We start from the raw sequence: 19333 nt of genomic DNA, 5'->3' as shown, positions 1-19333 counted from the left end.
ATGACCGCCGTCGAGTACATCCCCGACAAGGTCACCCACCACCAGCCCACCGCCAACTGCAGCAACATCACCTTGCCACCTTCTTCCATCCATGGCACTGTCACTGCCACCCCCTGCCCCCGGGAGGACAGCGTCACCGACAGCGGCGGCGCCGCCACCGTGGACAAGAGGTAATATATTCAACTTACATGCATGTGTATATACTTGTTTCTTTGCGTGGTTTATTGGAGTTCGTGGTCATCTTTGGCACTGGATCACATGGTGATATCTATTATATATGGGAATAATATAATGCAGGCTGGAGGGGAAGGTGGCCATTGTGACGGGCGGCGCGCAGGGGATCGGGGAGGCGATCGTTCGGCTGTTTGTCAAGCACGGCGCGCGGGTGGTCATCGCCGACATCGCCGACGCGGGAGGGGAGGCGCTGGCCGCAGCGCTGGGCTCGCAGGCCTGCAGCTACGAGCACTGCGACGTGTCCGTGGAGGCCGACGTGGAGCGCACCGTTCAGCGCGCCGTGGCGCGGCACGGGCGTCTGGACGTGCTGTGCAACAACGCCGGGGTGCTGGGCCGGCAGACTCGCGCGGCCAAGCGCATCGCGTCCTTGGACGCCACCGAGTTTGAGCGCGTCCTGCGCATCAACGCGCTGGGTGCCGCCCTCGGCATGAAGCACGCGGCGCGCGCCATGCTGCCGCGCCGCTCGGGCAGCATCGTGTCCGTGGCCAGCGTCGCAGGCGTGATGGGCGGCATGGGCCCCCACGCGTACACCGCCTCCAAGCACGCCGTGGTGGGGCTCACCAAGAACGCGGCCTGCGAGCTCGGCGAGCACGGCATCCGCGTCAACTGTATCTCCCCCTTCGGCGTGGCCACTCCGATGCTGGTCAACGCGTGGCGCCGGCACGACGACGACGACGAGGGCGACGCATCAGCAGCGGTGCCGAGCGAGGAGGAGGTGGAGAAGATGGAGGAGGTAGTGCGTGGCATGGCGACGCTCAAGGGCACGACGCTGAGGCCAAGGAGCATTGCAGAGGCAGCGCTGTTTCTGGCCAGCGACGAGTCCAGGTACGTGTCCGGGCACAACCTGGTCATCGACGGCGGCATCACCACCTCCAGGAACGTCATCGGCTTGTAATCCGTCATGATCTCCGTGCGAATGCGAGCGTGACATCGAATCAACGATGTGTGTTGCTGATGATTCGGTTTGATTGCTCGGTCCGTATGATAATGGTGGATGATGGGTGGCTTGGGCATTGGCATTTTGCCCTTGGTTAGTTGGTTGGTCCCTCCTCCGATCTGCTGCTTGTTTTCTTAATTTTGTGTTTGTAATTTAATCGTCGTCGTCCTGCTTGCTTTTTTGAGTTCAGTTTTCAGTGTCTTGTTTGCGTCTCAACTCAACATGCAAACAGTTGAGTCGCTGTCAGTATCCGATCAAACGTCTCTGGGTGGTTGTATCTTTGTGCTGGACCATTCTTTATAAATTAGGGATAGTTCCCTTTTTACCACTACGCGCATTCTCTCTTCCGCCATCCTTCCATTTGTGCACATTCCTCTTTTGCCATTGCCCGTCAGGTCAACGCAAGTTGACCGTTAAGAAAAAAGAGGAAACTTAACAAAAGTATCAAGAAATTGCCATAAAGTTAAGAAAATCATAGAAACATCATCATAATAATAATAATAAACAAAACCTCTAGACCACACTTGAAATTTTGAGGATCACCTTTGGAAGAGGTTTTAAATTTTTTATAAAGAAAATATTACACTTCAAATTTTTAAAAGCTTAGCAAGATAGAACTATTTTTCCCATAGTAAGTTTCTCACTAATCTTTAAAGATTTTGTGGAAGATTTATCATGAACCCCTCTAAATATTTCACATGCCTCTATAATATTATTCCTTTCATTTTTCTTCATTTCCCATACTTTTCTATGATTTTCTGGTAATTTCCTTGACTTTATGGTAATTTGTTGATACTTTTTCTTGGGTTTCCTGTCTTTTCTTAACGGTCATGACGGAAATGGCAAAAGAGAAAAAGAGCACTAACGGAACGATGGCAAAAGAGACAAGCCCGTTTTAATTTGCTGGTGGCGGAAGAGAGAATATAATACCCGTCAAATGAGTGCTAAAAAGGAAATTGTCCATACAAATTAATAGTAGCACGTACTTGATGATTTTGCCGCTGGCCTTGGCCTGTTCTGAATATTTTCCTAAGAAAAATAAACGCATGCAGCAAGAAGCTAGATTCCTGCAGTATCCATTCTTCCAATGGCCACGCAATGCATCAGGCCATCACACTTGTGAAAATTAAATTGTTAGTGCACCTGCAAATTAAAGAAACGATAGATGTGCATATATAATCGAGTAGTTTAGTGGGATTGCATGTATTGTACACTGTAACTGTAGGAGCAAGACACAGCTTGACTTTCCATTGATATTGTGCAGGTGGCCATGATATATACATATATTGTAGTAGATAGATTTGTAGATACTTCGAATCATGCTACGCGTTAGTAGCATGCCTGGCAAGAAAGTAACGGCAACTCCAATAGATACCCAAAAGCAATCCTAATAGCTAAGTTTTAAATATCTGTTTCAAAATACGGCTCCAACAGAAATTCAAAAGCATTCTAAAAAACTAGCGAAGCCAAAAACACCGATCGGCTCGCAAGTTGTAGCGATCCCTAATCGCACTCCCAATCGGCGAAATCGTCGATCCCGCGCTCGGCAGATGGTGCGCGCGCCTCCTTCGCCCGCTCGCAGGTGGGGCGGCAGCTTTGGCTAGCGGTTAGGTCGTGGCGTGCGCCCCCCCCCCCCCATAGGCTGGCTAGCAGCGGTGCCAGGACAAGGGCTGGTTGGCGGAAGGCGGCGGCCCTACGACGGGCGAACAAGAGCGGGAATGGAGAACCGGTGGGGGCCTCAGGGGCACGACAAATCCTGCTGCTGGCGACTAGACTAGTCTAGGCGCACAGCTGAGCTGAGGTAATGAACATTTGTGCTTGCTGCATAGTTTTGATTTCATTTATACCGAGTTTCTTTCAAATGCATCAGAAAGAGGGAGCAAGAGGAAGAATTTAATCATATTCAGTAGTCATTTCATATCAGAAAGAGAGAGTAAGAGGAAGAATTTAACCATTTACAGCTCAATTAAATTTCCACGGGCTTCTCTCTTTTTTGTTGTGAAACCTTAGAATTTTAGCTTCTTGAGTGGAGTTTGGCGTTGTGTAGGGATGAAAATGGATGAGACCGAACCCTGCGATTTGAGTTTTTTGAGATTGCACGGGCTTGTCTCTTAACTCTTACGATTATAAAGCCATACTACATTTTGCTATTGGATTTGTGACACTCCTTTTTTCCTGCATGGTGGTATCGAGACTAGGTTGGTTATTAGGTTGGTGTATTGTAGCAGAGAAACATTGCAGCTTGCACAAATCGGTTGTGAAGTGTGGCATTTGATGGTTTAGCAGCATGGGATTGAGCTCCTGAAGCTCATGCAGGCTTATTGAACTTTAAATCTAGGGAGCATAATGCATTTTGTGATGTTGAATTTGTAACACAATGCTATATTATTTGTACTGGAATACTGAAGCATATATGAAAATGTCAATGTAAACCTTCCATGCAGAATCCAGCATGAATCTACTCTACAGATTATTGTCATTGTTTTTTTAGCTTGCACCGAAGCCCCTTTTTGGTTTGTTGTTCTGATGGTGCCTGTTCACCTACTAGGTAAACTACAAAACCACTTGAATTTTGTCTATGCGTGATGACCGAAAAACTCACATGATTTTCAGATAAGGCTTTGTAAGCTGGTAGACGTCCGACGCTCAAGCTTCCAAAGTTGATTAGTCATCACACATTGTTGAACATATTGCATTTGATAGGAAGAATAGACAGATTCTATGTTAATTTGTTGTCTAGTGACAACTATTGACTAGATTAGGATGAAGACAATGAAATGGTTAGCCCACCTGAGGAGCAATAACCACCATTTGAAGAATTGACTCCCACTGTGAGACCAAATCAAAAAAGATCGAAGAATTTTAGTGAAAAGGAAGATGAATTATTGCTGTCAGCATGGCTGAATATTAGTATATATGCTGTTCAAGGCAATGACCAATCACGATCTACATATTGAAAGCGAATTTATGACTACTTCCCTCCAACAAAGATTTCAATTCAGATCGCACTCAAAGTTCCCCAATGCATCGTTGGTCTCATATAAGAAAATGTACAAGTTTGATGGTTGTCTTTCCCGGATTGAGGGGCGTAGGCAAAACGGCGGTTACAATTGAAGATAAGGTTAGAATATATGTCTTTAATTTGGTACATGTCTCAATTACTTTATGTCAGTTTAATGTGACATGTTTCCTTGGACAGATTTTGTAGGCGTGTACTCTCTTCGAGTCCGAAGATAAGAATAATAAGTCATTTCAGTACATGCATTGCTGAAACCTCCTAAGAACCCAACCAAAATGGGTTGCTAGGTTGGCTCAAGTCTCATCTCAAAAATCTTCTCAAAAGAAAATAAAAGACCACTCTCAATTCAAGTCCGGGTACATCTTCTCCAAGTACCCCGTATGATAGTAGAGCGGCAACTCCAGAATATGAGGTGTCAACACGGCCATTGGGAAGGAAAAAAGAGAAAGAAAAATTACACCAAGGTGGAGATGTTGTGTTCATGGATGCAATGGATAATCTGTGGGCAAAGAAGAAAGAGATGGATGCGGAGAAAGAGTTCAAGAAAGAGGAGAGATACAAACAAGCATTTGCACTTGAACAAGAGAGATACAAACAATCAGTTGCAATAGAACAAGAGAAATTAGCACTAGAGCAAGTAAGGGTTGCAACCGAGAAAGAACAACTTGAGGTAAACAAGCAAGATGTGGAATTAAAGAGGATGGTAGAAGAAGAGAGAATTATGGCTATTGACATTATTGGTATGTCCGAGACACAACAACGGTACTATAGGAGTTTGCAGAATGAGATTATGACTCGCCGATGCAGTGGCTCAGGTTGATCTTGTATGGACCCCTATATTGTGTTTTATGTTCCTGTTGGTTCAACCATTTCGTTGTGTGTAATATTTGGGATGTTTGAACTATTATGTTGTGTGTGAACCTATGTTGGGAACTTTGAACCATTGCGAACTTAGAACCGTTGGGATGTTTGAACTCATAGTTGCACACCGAATACAAGAGTACATGCATATCGAATACAATAGTACATACATACTGAATACAAGAGTACATACATACATAACCAAGACTAGGAATCAAACATTGTTAATACTGATCTCCATGACGTTGCCAGAGGTGTTGGATTAGATCTGTTTGAAGCTGAGAGTGCGTTTCCTTGTCTGTGATGTCATGATAAGTTTGAATGAACTCATGTAGTTCTAGTGTGGGTTTATGGGATGGTGTAAGTCTTACGCTTCATCTTGCTCGTCTTCAATGATCATGTTATGCATGATCACACAAGCAATCATTATTTGGCCAAGTATATCCTGGTCCCAAAAACGAGCAGGACCACGTACAATGGCGAAACGAGATTGCAGAACTCCAAAAGCTCGTTCCACATCCTTTCTAACCGCTGCTTGTGCTTTGGCAAAATATTTTCTCTTATTGCCTTGTGACTTCTGAATGGTCTTCACAAAGGTGGCCTATGGAGGATAGATACCGTCAACAAGATAATATTCTATTGTATAATTGTGATCATTAATGGTGTAGTTCACCTTTGGAGCTTGCACTTCTGCTAACTTCGCAAAGAGTGGGGAATGCTGAAGCACATTGATATCATTTTGAGATCCAGGTAAAAAAAAAAGCATACCAAATCCATAGATCTTTTGATGCAATGGCTTCTAGAATGATTGTGGCCTCACGCACATGGCTGGTATACATAACTTGCCATGCCGTGGGGCAATTCTTTCACTTCCAATGCATGCAATTTGTGCACCCCAGCATACTCGGAAAACCTCTTTCTCCCCTATTGCAAGTAGTCTAGCAGTATCATTCTCATTTGGTGCTCTCAAATACTCATCCCCAAATACATCAATAACAGTTTTGACAAACCTTCTCAGACTCTCTATAATAGTACTTTCTGCAATACGAATATGCGCATCAATAGCATCCGTCGGAGCTCCATAAGATAGCATTATGAATGTTGCAGTGATCTTCTGTAAAGCACTTAACCCAAGTTATCTAGCTGTATTTTTCCTTTGGACAAAATAGTCATCATGATGCTCTACAGCATGCATTATACGCAAAAAGAGAGAGCGCCTCATTCTAAATCTGTTTGGAGACGAAGAATAAGTCGTAGGTACGACAATCAACATCAACAGAAAACTCTAAAGATATGACATCAATTACAAACCTGCGCCTAAAGAACGTCATGCCATAGGTAGAATCGTCCGAGAAATGGTCTCGGAATAGCATCCAATGCCCTTCTTGTTTGTCGCGATTGACGATTTGATGGCCAGGGACCGAACCACCAAGCCGTGGCGCATTGACAACTTGATATTGCTTGCGTGCAAGGTCGGCTGCAGCAACAATGAATTCGTCATCGTCGTCGGACGACGACGAATCCATGACCTATTTCATGAGAAGGCTACGATGACTCATTGTGATGTGGGAGGCTGAACGGGGGGAATGGTGTGTAAGAGAAGAAACACCAAGAAGATTAGATATATAGGCTAAGAGAAATATAGTTGTTAGATAGATGTGGGAGGTTGAAGGGGGCAGTGGTGTGTAAGAGAAGAACCACTTAGAAGAGTAGATATATAGGTTCAGAGAAATATAGCCGTTAGATAGATGACGGTTGGAAACATAGCTTTGGAATATGACCATTCCAAATATAACCGTTCAAAAAATTTTCATTTAAAAAAAACCATTCGTAATTTATATGTTTAAAAATATTTCTTAAAAATATCGTGGTTTAAATTATATCTATTTAAAAATATAGCCGTTTGGATATGGTGAGTTAATATTAGGAGTTGTTGGAAAGTATAGCGATATTAGAAAGGAATCTTATTAAGAAGGCTTACTGTATAGAGTTTTTAGTCTATCTCTTGGAGTTTTATTGGGAAGAAACCGCATGCATGCATCTTGTTCGTCTTCCTCGAGCACCGCGTCTCTGACTGAAGAATAATAGATATACTAGTAGGCAGCACTGTCTCTACCATAGACCTATCGTGCTATCCACATGATCGCCCATGCAAATCTTCGAATCCTACAAGATCGCTCCACTCGTGCTTAATTTCCGACCCGTTCAATACTTGGCATGCACGGAAAGAAGGAGAAGAGGTATTGTATTAGCTCCCACTATCAGTACGTACGCTAGCTCCTAATAAAGCTGTCAGTTGTTAATCAAACTATAAAACTTTAATTTGGTCCCACGATCCTGTGATTAGAGTGCATATTTGAGAAACCAAAAGGTAGCAACAGATACGAAGATGTTGAGAGAACAAAAAGAAACAAAAGGAGGAGAAGGGGAGGAAGGCCTTTGGATTATATTGGCTCAAAGTACATTAGATAACCCTGCTAATGGTTTGGTTTTTATCGTGGGCTAGCATAATTTGATTGGCTCAGAATGGGCTGACTGTTGTGTGATCGAATGGATTGGTTCGGTTTGGATTGCTGGTGGAAATGGCTTTCAATTCGGGTGGTTTGGTTATGGGCTTAGCTTTTCGGTTTCGACCAATGGGTTTTCTGCGGTTCGTAGGTGGGCACGGCGAGGGCGACGACGGTCGGTGGGTGCTGCCGGAGCGGAGGAGGAGCACGTACGCGTGCCTGCTGCGCTGGATTTTTTTTATTGTTTTATTTTATTTTATTTTTAATATTTATAAAATTACACGACCGTTTCAATAAATTGCAAGAATAGCCTTGCGTCGCCCGTTTATCGGGTGAGCTTAAATGAGCGAGACCTTGTAGGCTCTGCCAATAAAAAGATTAAAAAATATAAAAAATGCTATCGGATCATGTCTTACCTAATTAAAATGGGTTACTTGTAAGCTCTAGTTTATTTATAAAATATTTAGAAATTTTTAATCACTCGTGTACTCTTAATTAAAATTTAGAGTTAAATAAAAAAATACTCACGTATATAATACAACACAAGCTAGCATGCGCCAACGTACCTCTCGCTCGTTAAGTGAGGGAGAGGAATGTATTTCTTTAATCTCCTGAACGAGCGAGACATGTCCTAACAGTAATTTTCTTATTTTTTTAATCTTCTGATCGACGACTCACTATCTATGATAGTATATTCTTATTCTTTGTTAAAACATTCATGTAATTTATAAATATTGAAAAATAAAATATATAAATAAAAAAATGCTGCGCTGCGGTTCCGTGAGTTAGGGTGGTGACCCGGCTCAGCGACTCCAAGAATTTGAGTGACTGGGGAGGCCGTCTCCTACCACTAGACTGGAGTAAAAAATCAAAATCAGCAAGATGAAATAACCTGTGGTGGACGAGTATGGAGTTCGGTGGTAATGTTTTTGAATGGAGTTGAGCTGACGGGGGTTCGAGCTCCCCTCCCGCACTCCTTAGATCTTTAATGAAGACCGTGCCGTGGGGAAGTGCTGATTAAAAAAAAAATGAAATAACCAGTGCTTGAATGAAATTCTTTGTCTCGTTTCCTCGTCTATTACAAGAACAGAACGTCGATATTCATAGCCTGTTGTTATCGATCACAAAACAAAATACGGGAAAAGAAGAAAACTCCCAACTAACTCTCATCTCGCTGATTCTTTTCTTCTCATCTTTTGACTGCAAACGGCACACGCACCATCTCTTTCAGGTAATGCATCGATCAATCAGTGCTAAAACTATCTATCTTTCATATTTGTCGATCGAGATGGCAAGATCAATTCAGCTTTGAGGTGAGCACCTATTCACAAGATATTTATACGATCAGATCACCCAATTAACTAGCTCCTTCTTTCTCTTTCTTGTGTTTCTCGTGCGTGTCTCTGTAGCTTGATGCATGCGTGGTTGTTCTTCCCCAGTCCCCACCAGAGCACTAGAGTCTAGAGAGATGCCGGTGCTGATCGATCGATTCCTAATGCCGGCCACTGTCCTGTCCTCTCGAGAACAACATTACTGCCAAGCTGAGAGAGAGCATCAACACATGCTAATTGATTCGTGAGCATACATCCTCGTATCAGATATGTACGCTACGTGATAGCCTAGGCCTCGGCGAATAAAGAAAAGAGCTAGCTTTGGTAAGGAGACCAGGATGATTGATGCCAAATGCCCTGCAACTAACACATCCACTTTCTGGTTTGTAAACCAAGCACTACTCCATTTCAATTGCAGCTATATATGGAGTTAGTTGTCCGTTAAAAGTTGCAAGCCGACCTGTAATGACACAGACGGGGAGAATCAAATGAGATTTCTTGGAGAATGGAATATTATTCTCTGTATGATCCTAGAGAAAATTAATTGTTCCTTCCGATCATAAAATATATTAGTTTAGATATCGCCACGATCACTAACATACTATTTTGATCACTATTACTCATAGAAAATATATGCAAAATGTAACAAAATTATAATATTATGAAACTTCTTTTTGGATGAATCTAGCTATATCATTTCCAGAAGTTGAATCGAAACATTCAAGGTCAAAGTTTAAACATATCGACTGAACCTAATTAACCTAAAACGATGATGTTTTGGTATGAATCTAGCTATACAAAGTGCATCCTCCGATCCACGTGGGATGTGTCACGTGGAACGGTCGAGTACGTACACAGGATAGATGTGCTGGCGGTCCTTGATCGCTGCTACTGGTCTGCACAAGAGGCCAATTCAAGTGCACCGCAGCCGGAGCCGGAGGTTGCTTTGGTTTCCCACGGTGGAAAGCAACATTCTATTATTTTTGGTGTCCTTGCCTTGTCGGTATGGTGTGCTGGCTCAGCAATCTCCGGAGACATGTTTGTTACGTTTTCATGGATTCCCTATCCTCTCTCTGCAAAATATGCATCACCGTCTCCCATAGCCTACGGAGCCACTTATCACCAGTTTCATGCTTTATTTGCCACTAAATTAAGGTTCATTTGGTTGGATATCAGATTCTTCTATAAATATTTTTTTGAGAATCGGACTCACTTTTAAAATTGGTCGGCTAGTTGATTAGATTCGGTTTCTTAGAGTGAGAGAGTGGTTCAATTCACCAATCTACTATTTGAAATGAGTGTTAACAAAATATATGGTTTCAAGACGACATTACAAAATATAAAATAGGTGGTTTTAATATATAAGTGCTATCATAATACAAGCTATGAGAACGGAGCTATTATCTAAATTACAATATTATTCTCGCAAGATCTCACAGAATCTATCCATATTAATATTATTTGCATCGGACGTCTACACATACCTTGCATATTTTCGAGGTATCGCGGGCATACGATGTGGTCAAAGCTGAGTATACCGCCCATTTTACTAAAAAAGCTGAGTATTCAAGAAGATTAAGATATATACCAAGGAGGAGAGCAGATTAAGCAGGCAAGCATACTAATCCAATGCAAGAAATAATAGGCACTCTTGTTATTCAAGCTCGTTAACATCGCCATCACCGGCAAATTACGACGATACTAACACAAAGCAACAAAGCAGGGACATCCAAATCCAGTGCTAGCTAATCGTTGGATGGATCTCGTCTAGATGGCGAGGAGGAGGCCCGGGAGTGAGTTGGTGGCGCTGTCTGGGCGGCGGCTCTTCCAGACGCACTTGGCGGCGGCGAGGCGGGTGACGGTGAGGTCGGTGTTGAAGTACTCGCGGAGCTGGGTGATCACCCCATCCGGGCCCACCGTCCACGCGTGAACCCAATAGTACACCCCCGACTCAGCAGGAGAGCCCTCGGCGATGACGGTGGAGCCGAAGGCGTCGACGGAGCGGGGGACGAAACGGAAGGACGAGCTGTTGTTGGCAACACCACCGGTGAGGATGCGCATCATGTGCTGGTGCTTGGGCGGGCCATGGAACCACCACTCGAGGTCCGGCGCGAGGAGGGCCTGGACGGCGGCGTGGTCGCGGGCGTTGAGCGCCTCGTAGAGGCGGAGGACGAGGAACTTGTTGCGCTGCTCCTCTGTCTCGCCCGCGGTGGCGCCGCGCTGCGACTCCTCCAGCTTAGCCAGCTCCTCGCGCGAGCACAGCCTGGGAAGGCCCTCGTCTCTTTCTGCTCCGACGGCGGGAGAAGAGCTGCTTGCCTTGAGGTGAAGGGATGGAGAGGTTGGAGGCCAGGCAAGGGGCCGCCTTTTATACACCAGAAAGCGCGGGCGGCCTCATGCGATTCCACATCTTTCTAGCTTATCTCCCGGACTCTTTACCTATCTGCCCACTTAACAATATTCTTCCATCTTTAAGTTTTTTTACTCATCTTTTCAGTATATATAAATTGTAACATAAATAAATAGTATTGATAAGTCATACATACGTAACGACTTTAAAATTTCGCTTTGGACTAAGTATGATTACTTCATTATAAAATGCAGAAAATAGAATACGCTTTGTTTCACCAGCTTTATAAAAAGATATAAGAATTAGGACTAGAACCTTAATTAAATCGGCCAGCCTCTAACTCTATTCACGACTCAACTGAGCTCGTTACGTGCGTGGAGCACAGGGAGGGGAGGGGTGGGCCCAAGTAAGTGGGTGTTGACGTGTACTCCACCCGACAATAAGTAAGTCATTTGTGCACCTCCCGAAGAAGAAATCAAGCTACTATAGCTGGGTTCATCTTCACAAATCAATCTTACTTGTGGTGGGCACTGCACAGGACAGAGATCATGAAGCGAATTAACCAGGGGTGTGCGCTTCGGGGGAGGCACCATTTGGTTTGGTTTGGTTTCATCGATTCAGCAGCAGCACCACAGGTGGGTGGGTGGGTGGGTGGTGAGCTATCGGAACCATCCATCGGTTTTAATTATTGAGCAGCCAGTCCCATTAATTATTAAGCTGTATGTACCCGATCAATTTATTATTATAAAAATAGTAAAAACAAACGAGATGTCGTGTATGATTCGGTAAGACTTTTCACTGACAAAGTATTCGGATACGGTTTCTAAAACAGACATGTTATAATATGACATAACGTTTCAGTGTACCAGAAGTCACCAACGATTTTTTTGATAGAAACCGTCTGTAAAAAGACATAGACAGATATTAAGAAAAAACATCTATGATGTGTCATAAAACATAAACGGAGATAAAATCGTATGTAATATGTTATAAGATACAGACAAATATTAAAAAATTGATTTTGATGTGAAGATACATACAGATATTAATAAAAATCATTTATAATGTGAAGGAGCAGACGAACTATAATAATAACCGTTTGTGATGTGTCATGAGATACACACGAATATTAAAAAAAATGTATATGATGTGTCATAAGATACAGACAGATATTAAGAAAAATCGTTTGTGACAAGACATAGACGAATATTAAGAAAAACTATCTGTGATATGTCATAAGACACAAACGTACATTAAAATGACCATTAAGAAAAATTATCTGTGATATGTGATAAGACACAGACAAACATTAAAAAATCGTATCTAATGTAAAGACACAAACGGATATTAAGGAAAAATCATTTGTGATGTGAGGCACATACGGATAATAATAAAAATAATTTATAATGTATCATAAGGCACATACAAACACATTAAAAAAAAACTATGTGTTGTGGGTCCTTGGCAATGATAAGTCATTGGGCTAGGTCGGTTTAGGCTGGTTTGTGTTTTGGTTATGTCGGTTTGTGTTTTTTCAAAAACAAGGGCTTTTATACAAATAGTCCTTAGCTTGGAAAAGTCAAAAGACTTGTTTGGAATTTCTAGAAAAGGTTGGATGTTTTTGTAAATTCTCTTGAAATGCTATGACATACTGACCGTCATAGGGAATTTCTGACTTTAGTTGGTTTATGGGTTTTGCAGGTTTTGCCTCTAACAGTAAAATGCTTTCCACTAGAAAACATATATTTCCATTTATGAAAATAGTACGATGCTCCTCTATTGTGAATGCAAGATGTAAGGATGTGTGTATGTAACTGGCAAGGATATGTCCCCTGATGCAATTGATATACTATTTCAATATGAATACGACATATGAGAATTTGAGATAAGAGTCAGAATTATCCGGTTTGCACTATAGAGAGCTGCAACAAGCTCACGAGTACTGATAGCGTGAACAACCAACATCACGGCACGTTCAACGCATTTACAGCACTAATGAACAACCAAAAGTAACAGGCTAATTGGTTCACTTGATCATAATCAAACCCAAAACAACAGCTAGATGCACACTCACTACTCTTGGAGCACTAATGGAGTCCTTAATCTTTAATTAAGAACTTGCAAATCACTTCAAATGCTCTCCCTTGCCTCTAGATGACACACAATGTGTATGAATGCTTCTGGGTTGCAAGAGAGACAAATGAAACCAAATGAGGAGGTATATACAGGCTAGAGGTCCAAATCTTGCCGTTGCCAATCACTCACTTTTTCTGTGAACACCGGATGGTTCGGTGTACACGTCTCTGTTAACACCAGACAATCCGGTGAGTTAACTTTTTTCAGTCTACTGATTTGACAATTCTCAGTAGCTGTTGCAAAAAGCTTCGGTGTTCTTCATATAGCATCACCGGATAGTCCGGTGAGTTATATTCTATTTCATCAAAAAAATGAAGCTTCTGTTAAATGGTCCGGTGATGATTCCTTTAAGTCACCGGACAATCGAGTCAGTTCAACTCTGATTTTCTCCAAAAATACCGAGCTTCTGTTAAATAGTCCATTGTAAGAACTCTTCAGATGACCGGACAATCCGGTGCATATAACTTCACTTTTCTCTGAAAAATAATTCTTCTGTTAAATGCTCCGGTTATAGTTCCTTCTATCACCGGACAATCCGGTGAGTTCAATTTAAGTCTTCTCAGAAAAGACAAATAGTCCCGTGAGTAGAAACCTTCTTACACCAGACAATCCAATGAGAACAAACTTCCTGGAACTCGTCCAATTAAATCGACTTTGAGTTCTAACTTCTCAACTTCTCACCCATGGATTTATTTGAGCTACCTAGTGCTAGATTTTCGCAAGTGTGCATCCAACTATGTCTAGACTCAACTAGATCAAGCTACAACACTTAGCCCCCATTTATAGTACGATCAAAAGACAAAAGATGACCTATCACTACTCCAAATGTCCTTCATCACCTTGTGACACTTAGAACTAGAAGGTCCTTAATCTTGACGTAAAAATCATTTGATCGATCAATAGAATTCCATGAGGGACCAAGAAAATCATTCAATCATTGTGAATTAAAGAATTTGAATTCCTTCAAAATATACGTATTAGTCACAATCATACGGTTGTCATTAATCACCAAAACATTTACCACTTAACTAGGGGCCTAGATGCTACAAGTGTACACTGCTCGAGCGCAGGGGCCGGCGTGCACTCCTCGAGATGCTCCGAAGCAGAAGGTGCCTCTCGCGACTGTGCCCGAATAGGTTTGTCACGGGCACTGGACGAGTGCCTGCTATGGGAGGCATGTGACGAGTCCACGGTTGGTAGGTCATACCCCTTCCAAAACGGGACACAACCACCTAGACCACGTATAGCTGATAGGAAATAGACCCCTCTCGTCCTCATGTAATCCCAGAGAGGGTTATGATCCCTCCGTATTGATGACCAGCTTGCTTCCCACAAGCTTGCTCTGTCTGTGTATGTATTTTGTATGCCTCTTCGGTCCATATAAAGATGAGGGACATGTTAGTAATATAGAAGTTTAACCAATAAAAATCGTTACAAGTACCGTAACACTTACCACAATATGAAGAAGGCGGACATGATCCTCAGGGAAGGGTATGGGTGAATGTACTTGATGTCGCCTAGAGGGGGGTGAATAGGTGTTTCTGAAATTTAAAAACTCAACAGCGGATTAACAGAGTCCGGATACTCTGGTGAAGTTCAGATACTCCGGGTGTCCGGAGTATCCGGTCTTATCCAGATTATTCTGTTTATACAGGATTACGAAATCGAAATAAATCTAAGCAAGTCTACTAGAGTCTAAGAGTTACCACATGTTCTACAAGGTGTAAAAAGACTTTATCAACAATACCATGTAGTAAAACACTCACGAGTAATAAGATTTGGGAAAATTCCCAAAATTACAAGAACTAGTAAAACTTGCACGAAAATTAAGGAGACAAGGATTTATCCCGAAGTTCGGCCACCTCACTAAGAAGCGCCTACGTCTCCGTTGAGAAGCTCACAAAGAGCCGGGTCTTTTTCAACCCTATCATCTCCTAGCGACCACAAAGACCAAGCTAGGTTTTCTTACTCAAATCAACGGACGATTACAAACTTCCCGTGGCACTCCACAATCCTTGGGTGCTCTATGGGCGACGCCTTACCGTCTAGGAGCACGAGGCTCCAAGAGAAAAAGATCACAAGTGAACGCTTGACGACGAACTCAATACTCAAAGATTGGATTTTGGCTCAACAACTAAAATCACACTTCCAAACCCTATCTCTCAATTCTTGGAACAATCTAAGCACTAGAGAGGTTTGGAGGGGCTCTTGAATGCTTTGAGAGGCTTTGTCAAAGAGTATCTCAGCAGCAACAGCCAGCATTCAATGCAAAGAGGTGGGGAGGTATTTATAGCTATCCCTCAAAAACTAGCTGTTACTGTTCTGGTTGACCTAACCCGGAGTATCCGGTGAACACCGGAGACTCCGGCCATTTTAAAATTAAATTGAAACCGAGGCTCTCTGCCGGAGACTCTCTCGGAGACTCCGGCCAAAAACACCAAGCACTGGAGTATCCAATGAACTCCGGAGACTCCAGACATTTAAAATTAAATCAGAACCGAGACTCTCTGGCGGAGTCTCGCTCGGAGACTCCGGCCTAAAACACTAAGTACCGGAGTATCCGATGAACACCAGAGACTCCGGACTCAGAACACTTTAGCCTATTTTCCGGTGTCCGTGGGTGAATGTGTATCTCAACAATTGGTTCTAAGAGGTTACTTTGAGCACTGAGACACCATCAAAACTATCAATTGCATCCATCTTGATAGTACGGCTTTCCTAAACTCAATTTCAAAGATAAAATCAAATTAAATCCTATTGAGTACTACAAACCGCTTCTCTTTTCTTTTTGAGGGATGCCAACGTTGTATAACTTCACCAATGAGACTAAAACCTGTTCATAGCTTCAATAAACTCATTAGTCCCTTAATCGTTTTGTCATCAATAAGCCAAAACTCACTTAGGGGGCCTAGATGCACTTTCAATGGGGTCCAGCTCGACAAGTCCGCTGAGTAAGTGGCACACGTGCATGGACGATACCACGAAAGGTACTCCCAATACATGACGTTGTTGTATTGTTCAGCAGGAACGACGACATCCACCGCGGCTGACTCTGTCCACCTCTATAGGTGGTCGGCATTCACAGATGCCTAGTCTCGCATGCCTTCGCCCCCTGTGCACTCCTCTTGTATGTGATAGAAACAACTAGAATTTATTAACATGGATCACTAAAAGTACTAATGCTACGTACAATAACACATTTACTCGTGCGTCCAACCGGCATCTCGTTGGGAAGGTACTGGCACCACCTGTCGGTACCTGAACTGCCTTCGTACATGCTCATGAAATATGCTTACATATTGTTCATGTACAACAAAAAGCATTTGGTCATCCATAAGTCTAAGTCATGCCAATAATATGATACGATGAGCCCTCCGGTCGCAATTTTGGTCACTTGTGTCATACGCTATGGATCCTACTCCACGAGATCAGCGCTAAGGACGTCCAAATCACTGATCACCTGGGAGTAGCTACCATGGTCTTGCTGCTGACTCCATCTCAACCTGGCATGCATTCACCAATACCCATCATAAGCCTCATGTCATCTGCAATCTCATCGGAGATAGGCACTGGATAGTTGCTCTTGAGCACCCAATGCTGACAAACCGGAAGGTATTCCTAACTCCATAGCTATAAAAGGTATAGACAATCTGTAACTAATCCATTCTTCTTTGATCGATGGGTAGCATAACACAATCCTTTGTACGTGGAAGCCAGCACAACAGATCATCAACTATAAGATGTTAGCTCATAAAGATGTGACGTGAGCTGACTCGCTAACCAAACAATATGGGGGACGCCATAATCATTTACCGTGTTGCAGAACATGATACCTTCTAGCAAGATGTACAAGTACACCTCATAGTGCTGTAAAATTGTAGCCTCGTCCGCATCCCGTGGTCATGGACCGAACTGTGGTAGCCTATGAATCCAGGACATAGAGAGGCCAACATCCTTTTTATTATATTGCACACCAAACCTAAAAGATGCAAAGGGTCAATGAAGCTTGAATAGCACTACAATATTGAAGTGTATTACATAACAAATAAATATCTGCCCTCAACGTAACCCTTCCACTGCCGCTTTGCTAGTCATGAAACTACTAACTAGGCGCCTCTTATTTGTAGCCCGGTCAGCATGACCACATCCCTTAATGTTACGGCAATCCCGCCAAAAGGAAAGTGGAACGTGCGTGTCTCAGGACGCCACCGATGGATGAGACCTGTAAGCAGTAGCTCCTCAATTGGCGGGAGAGGTGTCCTGCCACCACCCGCCATAGGAGCTCCGGCTATCATGAGAGCGAAAGGTAGTAGTCCTACCCTTGCAAGTGGCTCGTGGAATCGAGGTTTTAACTCCTTAATTGTATGGACACTCTGGGCTCACAACGAAAGCAACTGCAAAAGGTATCCAATATATGTACTGAGTTAGTAGCAAATTATCGTGGTAATTAAAAGCACATATAATCGTGGTACCTACTTTCCTATAAAAATCATCTATCCCTTATGGTTCTCGTCGTACTGGTGCTGAAGAAGCTCAAGAAGATCACCATGAGCCATGACAATGGTTTCAAGCTACATGATTCAATAAGTAGGTGAATAACAAATTGGAATATATTACAACCTTCATGGTTCAATAAGTATGTGAATAACAAATTAGAATATATTATAAGATTCACGGTTCAATAAATAGGTGAACAACAAGCTTAATGGTTCAATAAAAAACATCGTATGTGATGCCAATAACAAACGATATATTAAAAAATAAGTAGTACAACTAATAGGTGAATAACAATTTAGAATACAAACCATGACTGTGAATAACTTCAAAAAATAAACTAAAATGCAACAACTCTAATACACTACAGTTGGATAGTGGTCTGATAGTTTACTACCAGGTCGGATATGTCCTTCTGTTATGGTCAGGTTGTTTGCAAAGTTTGCACTTGCGTAGGCCGTCAATAACATCTGCTTCATCCATGTCACCTTGCAGTCTCATGGCTCTAGGCCTTCCAGGATCCGTGCATCCTGCTCGGGGATAAGGTACCCACTTAAGCTCCTTGATCGCTTTGTAGATACTTCCAATGTTGAAGGACCACATCTTTCAAAGCCATGTGCTCCTCAATACATCGATCATGAAGTACAGTGCTACGTACTGTGATCTATCATTCCCGCCCATGTCCCTACAAGCAACTAAGACATGCGAGCACGGAATATGATACAATTTAGGCCCAAGTTGATATTATTGCACGATATCCCCTGCACTATACCCTGAAGCATACATACGGCAGCACATGACCTCGAATTCATTGTTGACCAGGTCGTAGATCCTCGTCCAATGAAAATGTGCTTTATTCCTCCTTCTGGATATAATTTCCTCCACCCTAAGTGCAAATCGTGTGCTGCATTTCATAGCAATATTATCATAGTCTCGAAAGTAGTCCGTCATTCTATAGAATATGAGCTCAATGATAGCACACAACGAAAGACCCCGTACTTACTTTAGTAGATTGTTGAATGCCTCCACTATATTCGTTGTCATGATGATGTACATAATATGTGATACAATAATTTTAGAGGGCATATTTGCATAAGAAAGGTTATAATTTTAGAGGGCCCATCTACAATAAATACTCTGGTGCTATAATTTGGTGTGCATAAACTAAACATCGGATTGGTGCTGTCCGTCCTGCTCGATCCTTCTTCGACATGGTGCCAATTACGCAGTATGTGTTTAAGGAGAGAATCTCATCACACGCTTAAGGAACTAGCTAAACTAAACTAATGATGATCCGAATTGAATTCGGACAGCACCGACCCGCGGTGGATTTAATTTGTCACGTGGAGTGGAAACGACAACTAAATTCAGGTGAGCTAGCTAGTGGGTTAGAAAGCTTCATTTGACTAAAAACTCGACCCTTTAGATAGTGGAAGCAATCAATATAGACACCGGCAGCAAATTCCT

At 42.7% G+C, this 19333-nt stretch overlaps 2 protein-coding genes across 2 annotated transcripts; one reads left to right on the top strand and one right to left on the bottom strand.

The window, feature by feature from the left end:
- LOC133890426 (sex determination protein tasselseed-2-like) lies at positions 1 to 1337 on the top strand. The gene is made up of 2 exons (XM_062330796.1): positions 1 to 170; positions 298 to 1337. The coding sequence occupies exons 1-2, from the start codon at positions 1 to 3 to the stop codon at positions 1127 to 1129; spliced, it is 1002 nt and encodes a 333-aa protein (XP_062186780.1). The 3' UTR covers positions 1130 to 1337.
- Positions 1338 to 10519: 9182 nt separating this feature from the next.
- Positions 10520 to 17649, bottom strand: LOC133890425 (uncharacterized). The gene is made up of 2 exons (XM_062330795.1): positions 17595 to 17649; positions 10520 to 11279 (listed from the first exon to the last, which is right to left on the bottom strand). Exons 1-2 carry the CDS (start codon positions 17647 to 17649, stop codon positions 10657 to 10659), a joined length of 678 nt encoding a protein of 225 aa, XP_062186779.1. The 3' UTR covers positions 10520 to 10656.
- Between the last annotated feature and the right edge of the window lie 1684 nt (positions 17650 to 19333).

Source organism: Phragmites australis, chromosome 14 (genome assembly GCF_958298935.1).
Source record: "Phragmites australis chromosome 14, lpPhrAust1.1, whole genome shotgun sequence".
In the NCBI taxonomy this organism is placed as follows: domain Eukaryota; kingdom Viridiplantae; phylum Streptophyta; class Magnoliopsida; order Poales; family Poaceae; genus Phragmites; species Phragmites australis.
This window is presented reverse-complemented; position numbering and strand designations above follow the sequence as displayed.

Coding starts and splice junctions, on each gene's coding strand:
- LOC133890426 (XM_062330796.1), top strand. CDS start 1: ATGACCGCCGTCGAGTACATCCCCGACAAGGTCACCCACCACCAGCCC. Junction 171..297: donor GCCGCCACCGTGGACAAGAG/GTAATATATTCA, acceptor AATATAATGCAG/GCTGGAGGGGAAGGTGGCCA.
- LOC133890425 (XM_062330795.1), bottom strand. CDS start 17,649: ATGGCGGGTGGTGGCAGGACACCTCTCCCGCCAATTGAGGAGCTACTG. Junction 11,280..17,594: donor TGAGGAGCTACTGCTTACAG/GTCTCATCCATC, acceptor GAATCGCATGAG/GCCGCCCGCGCTTTCTGGTG.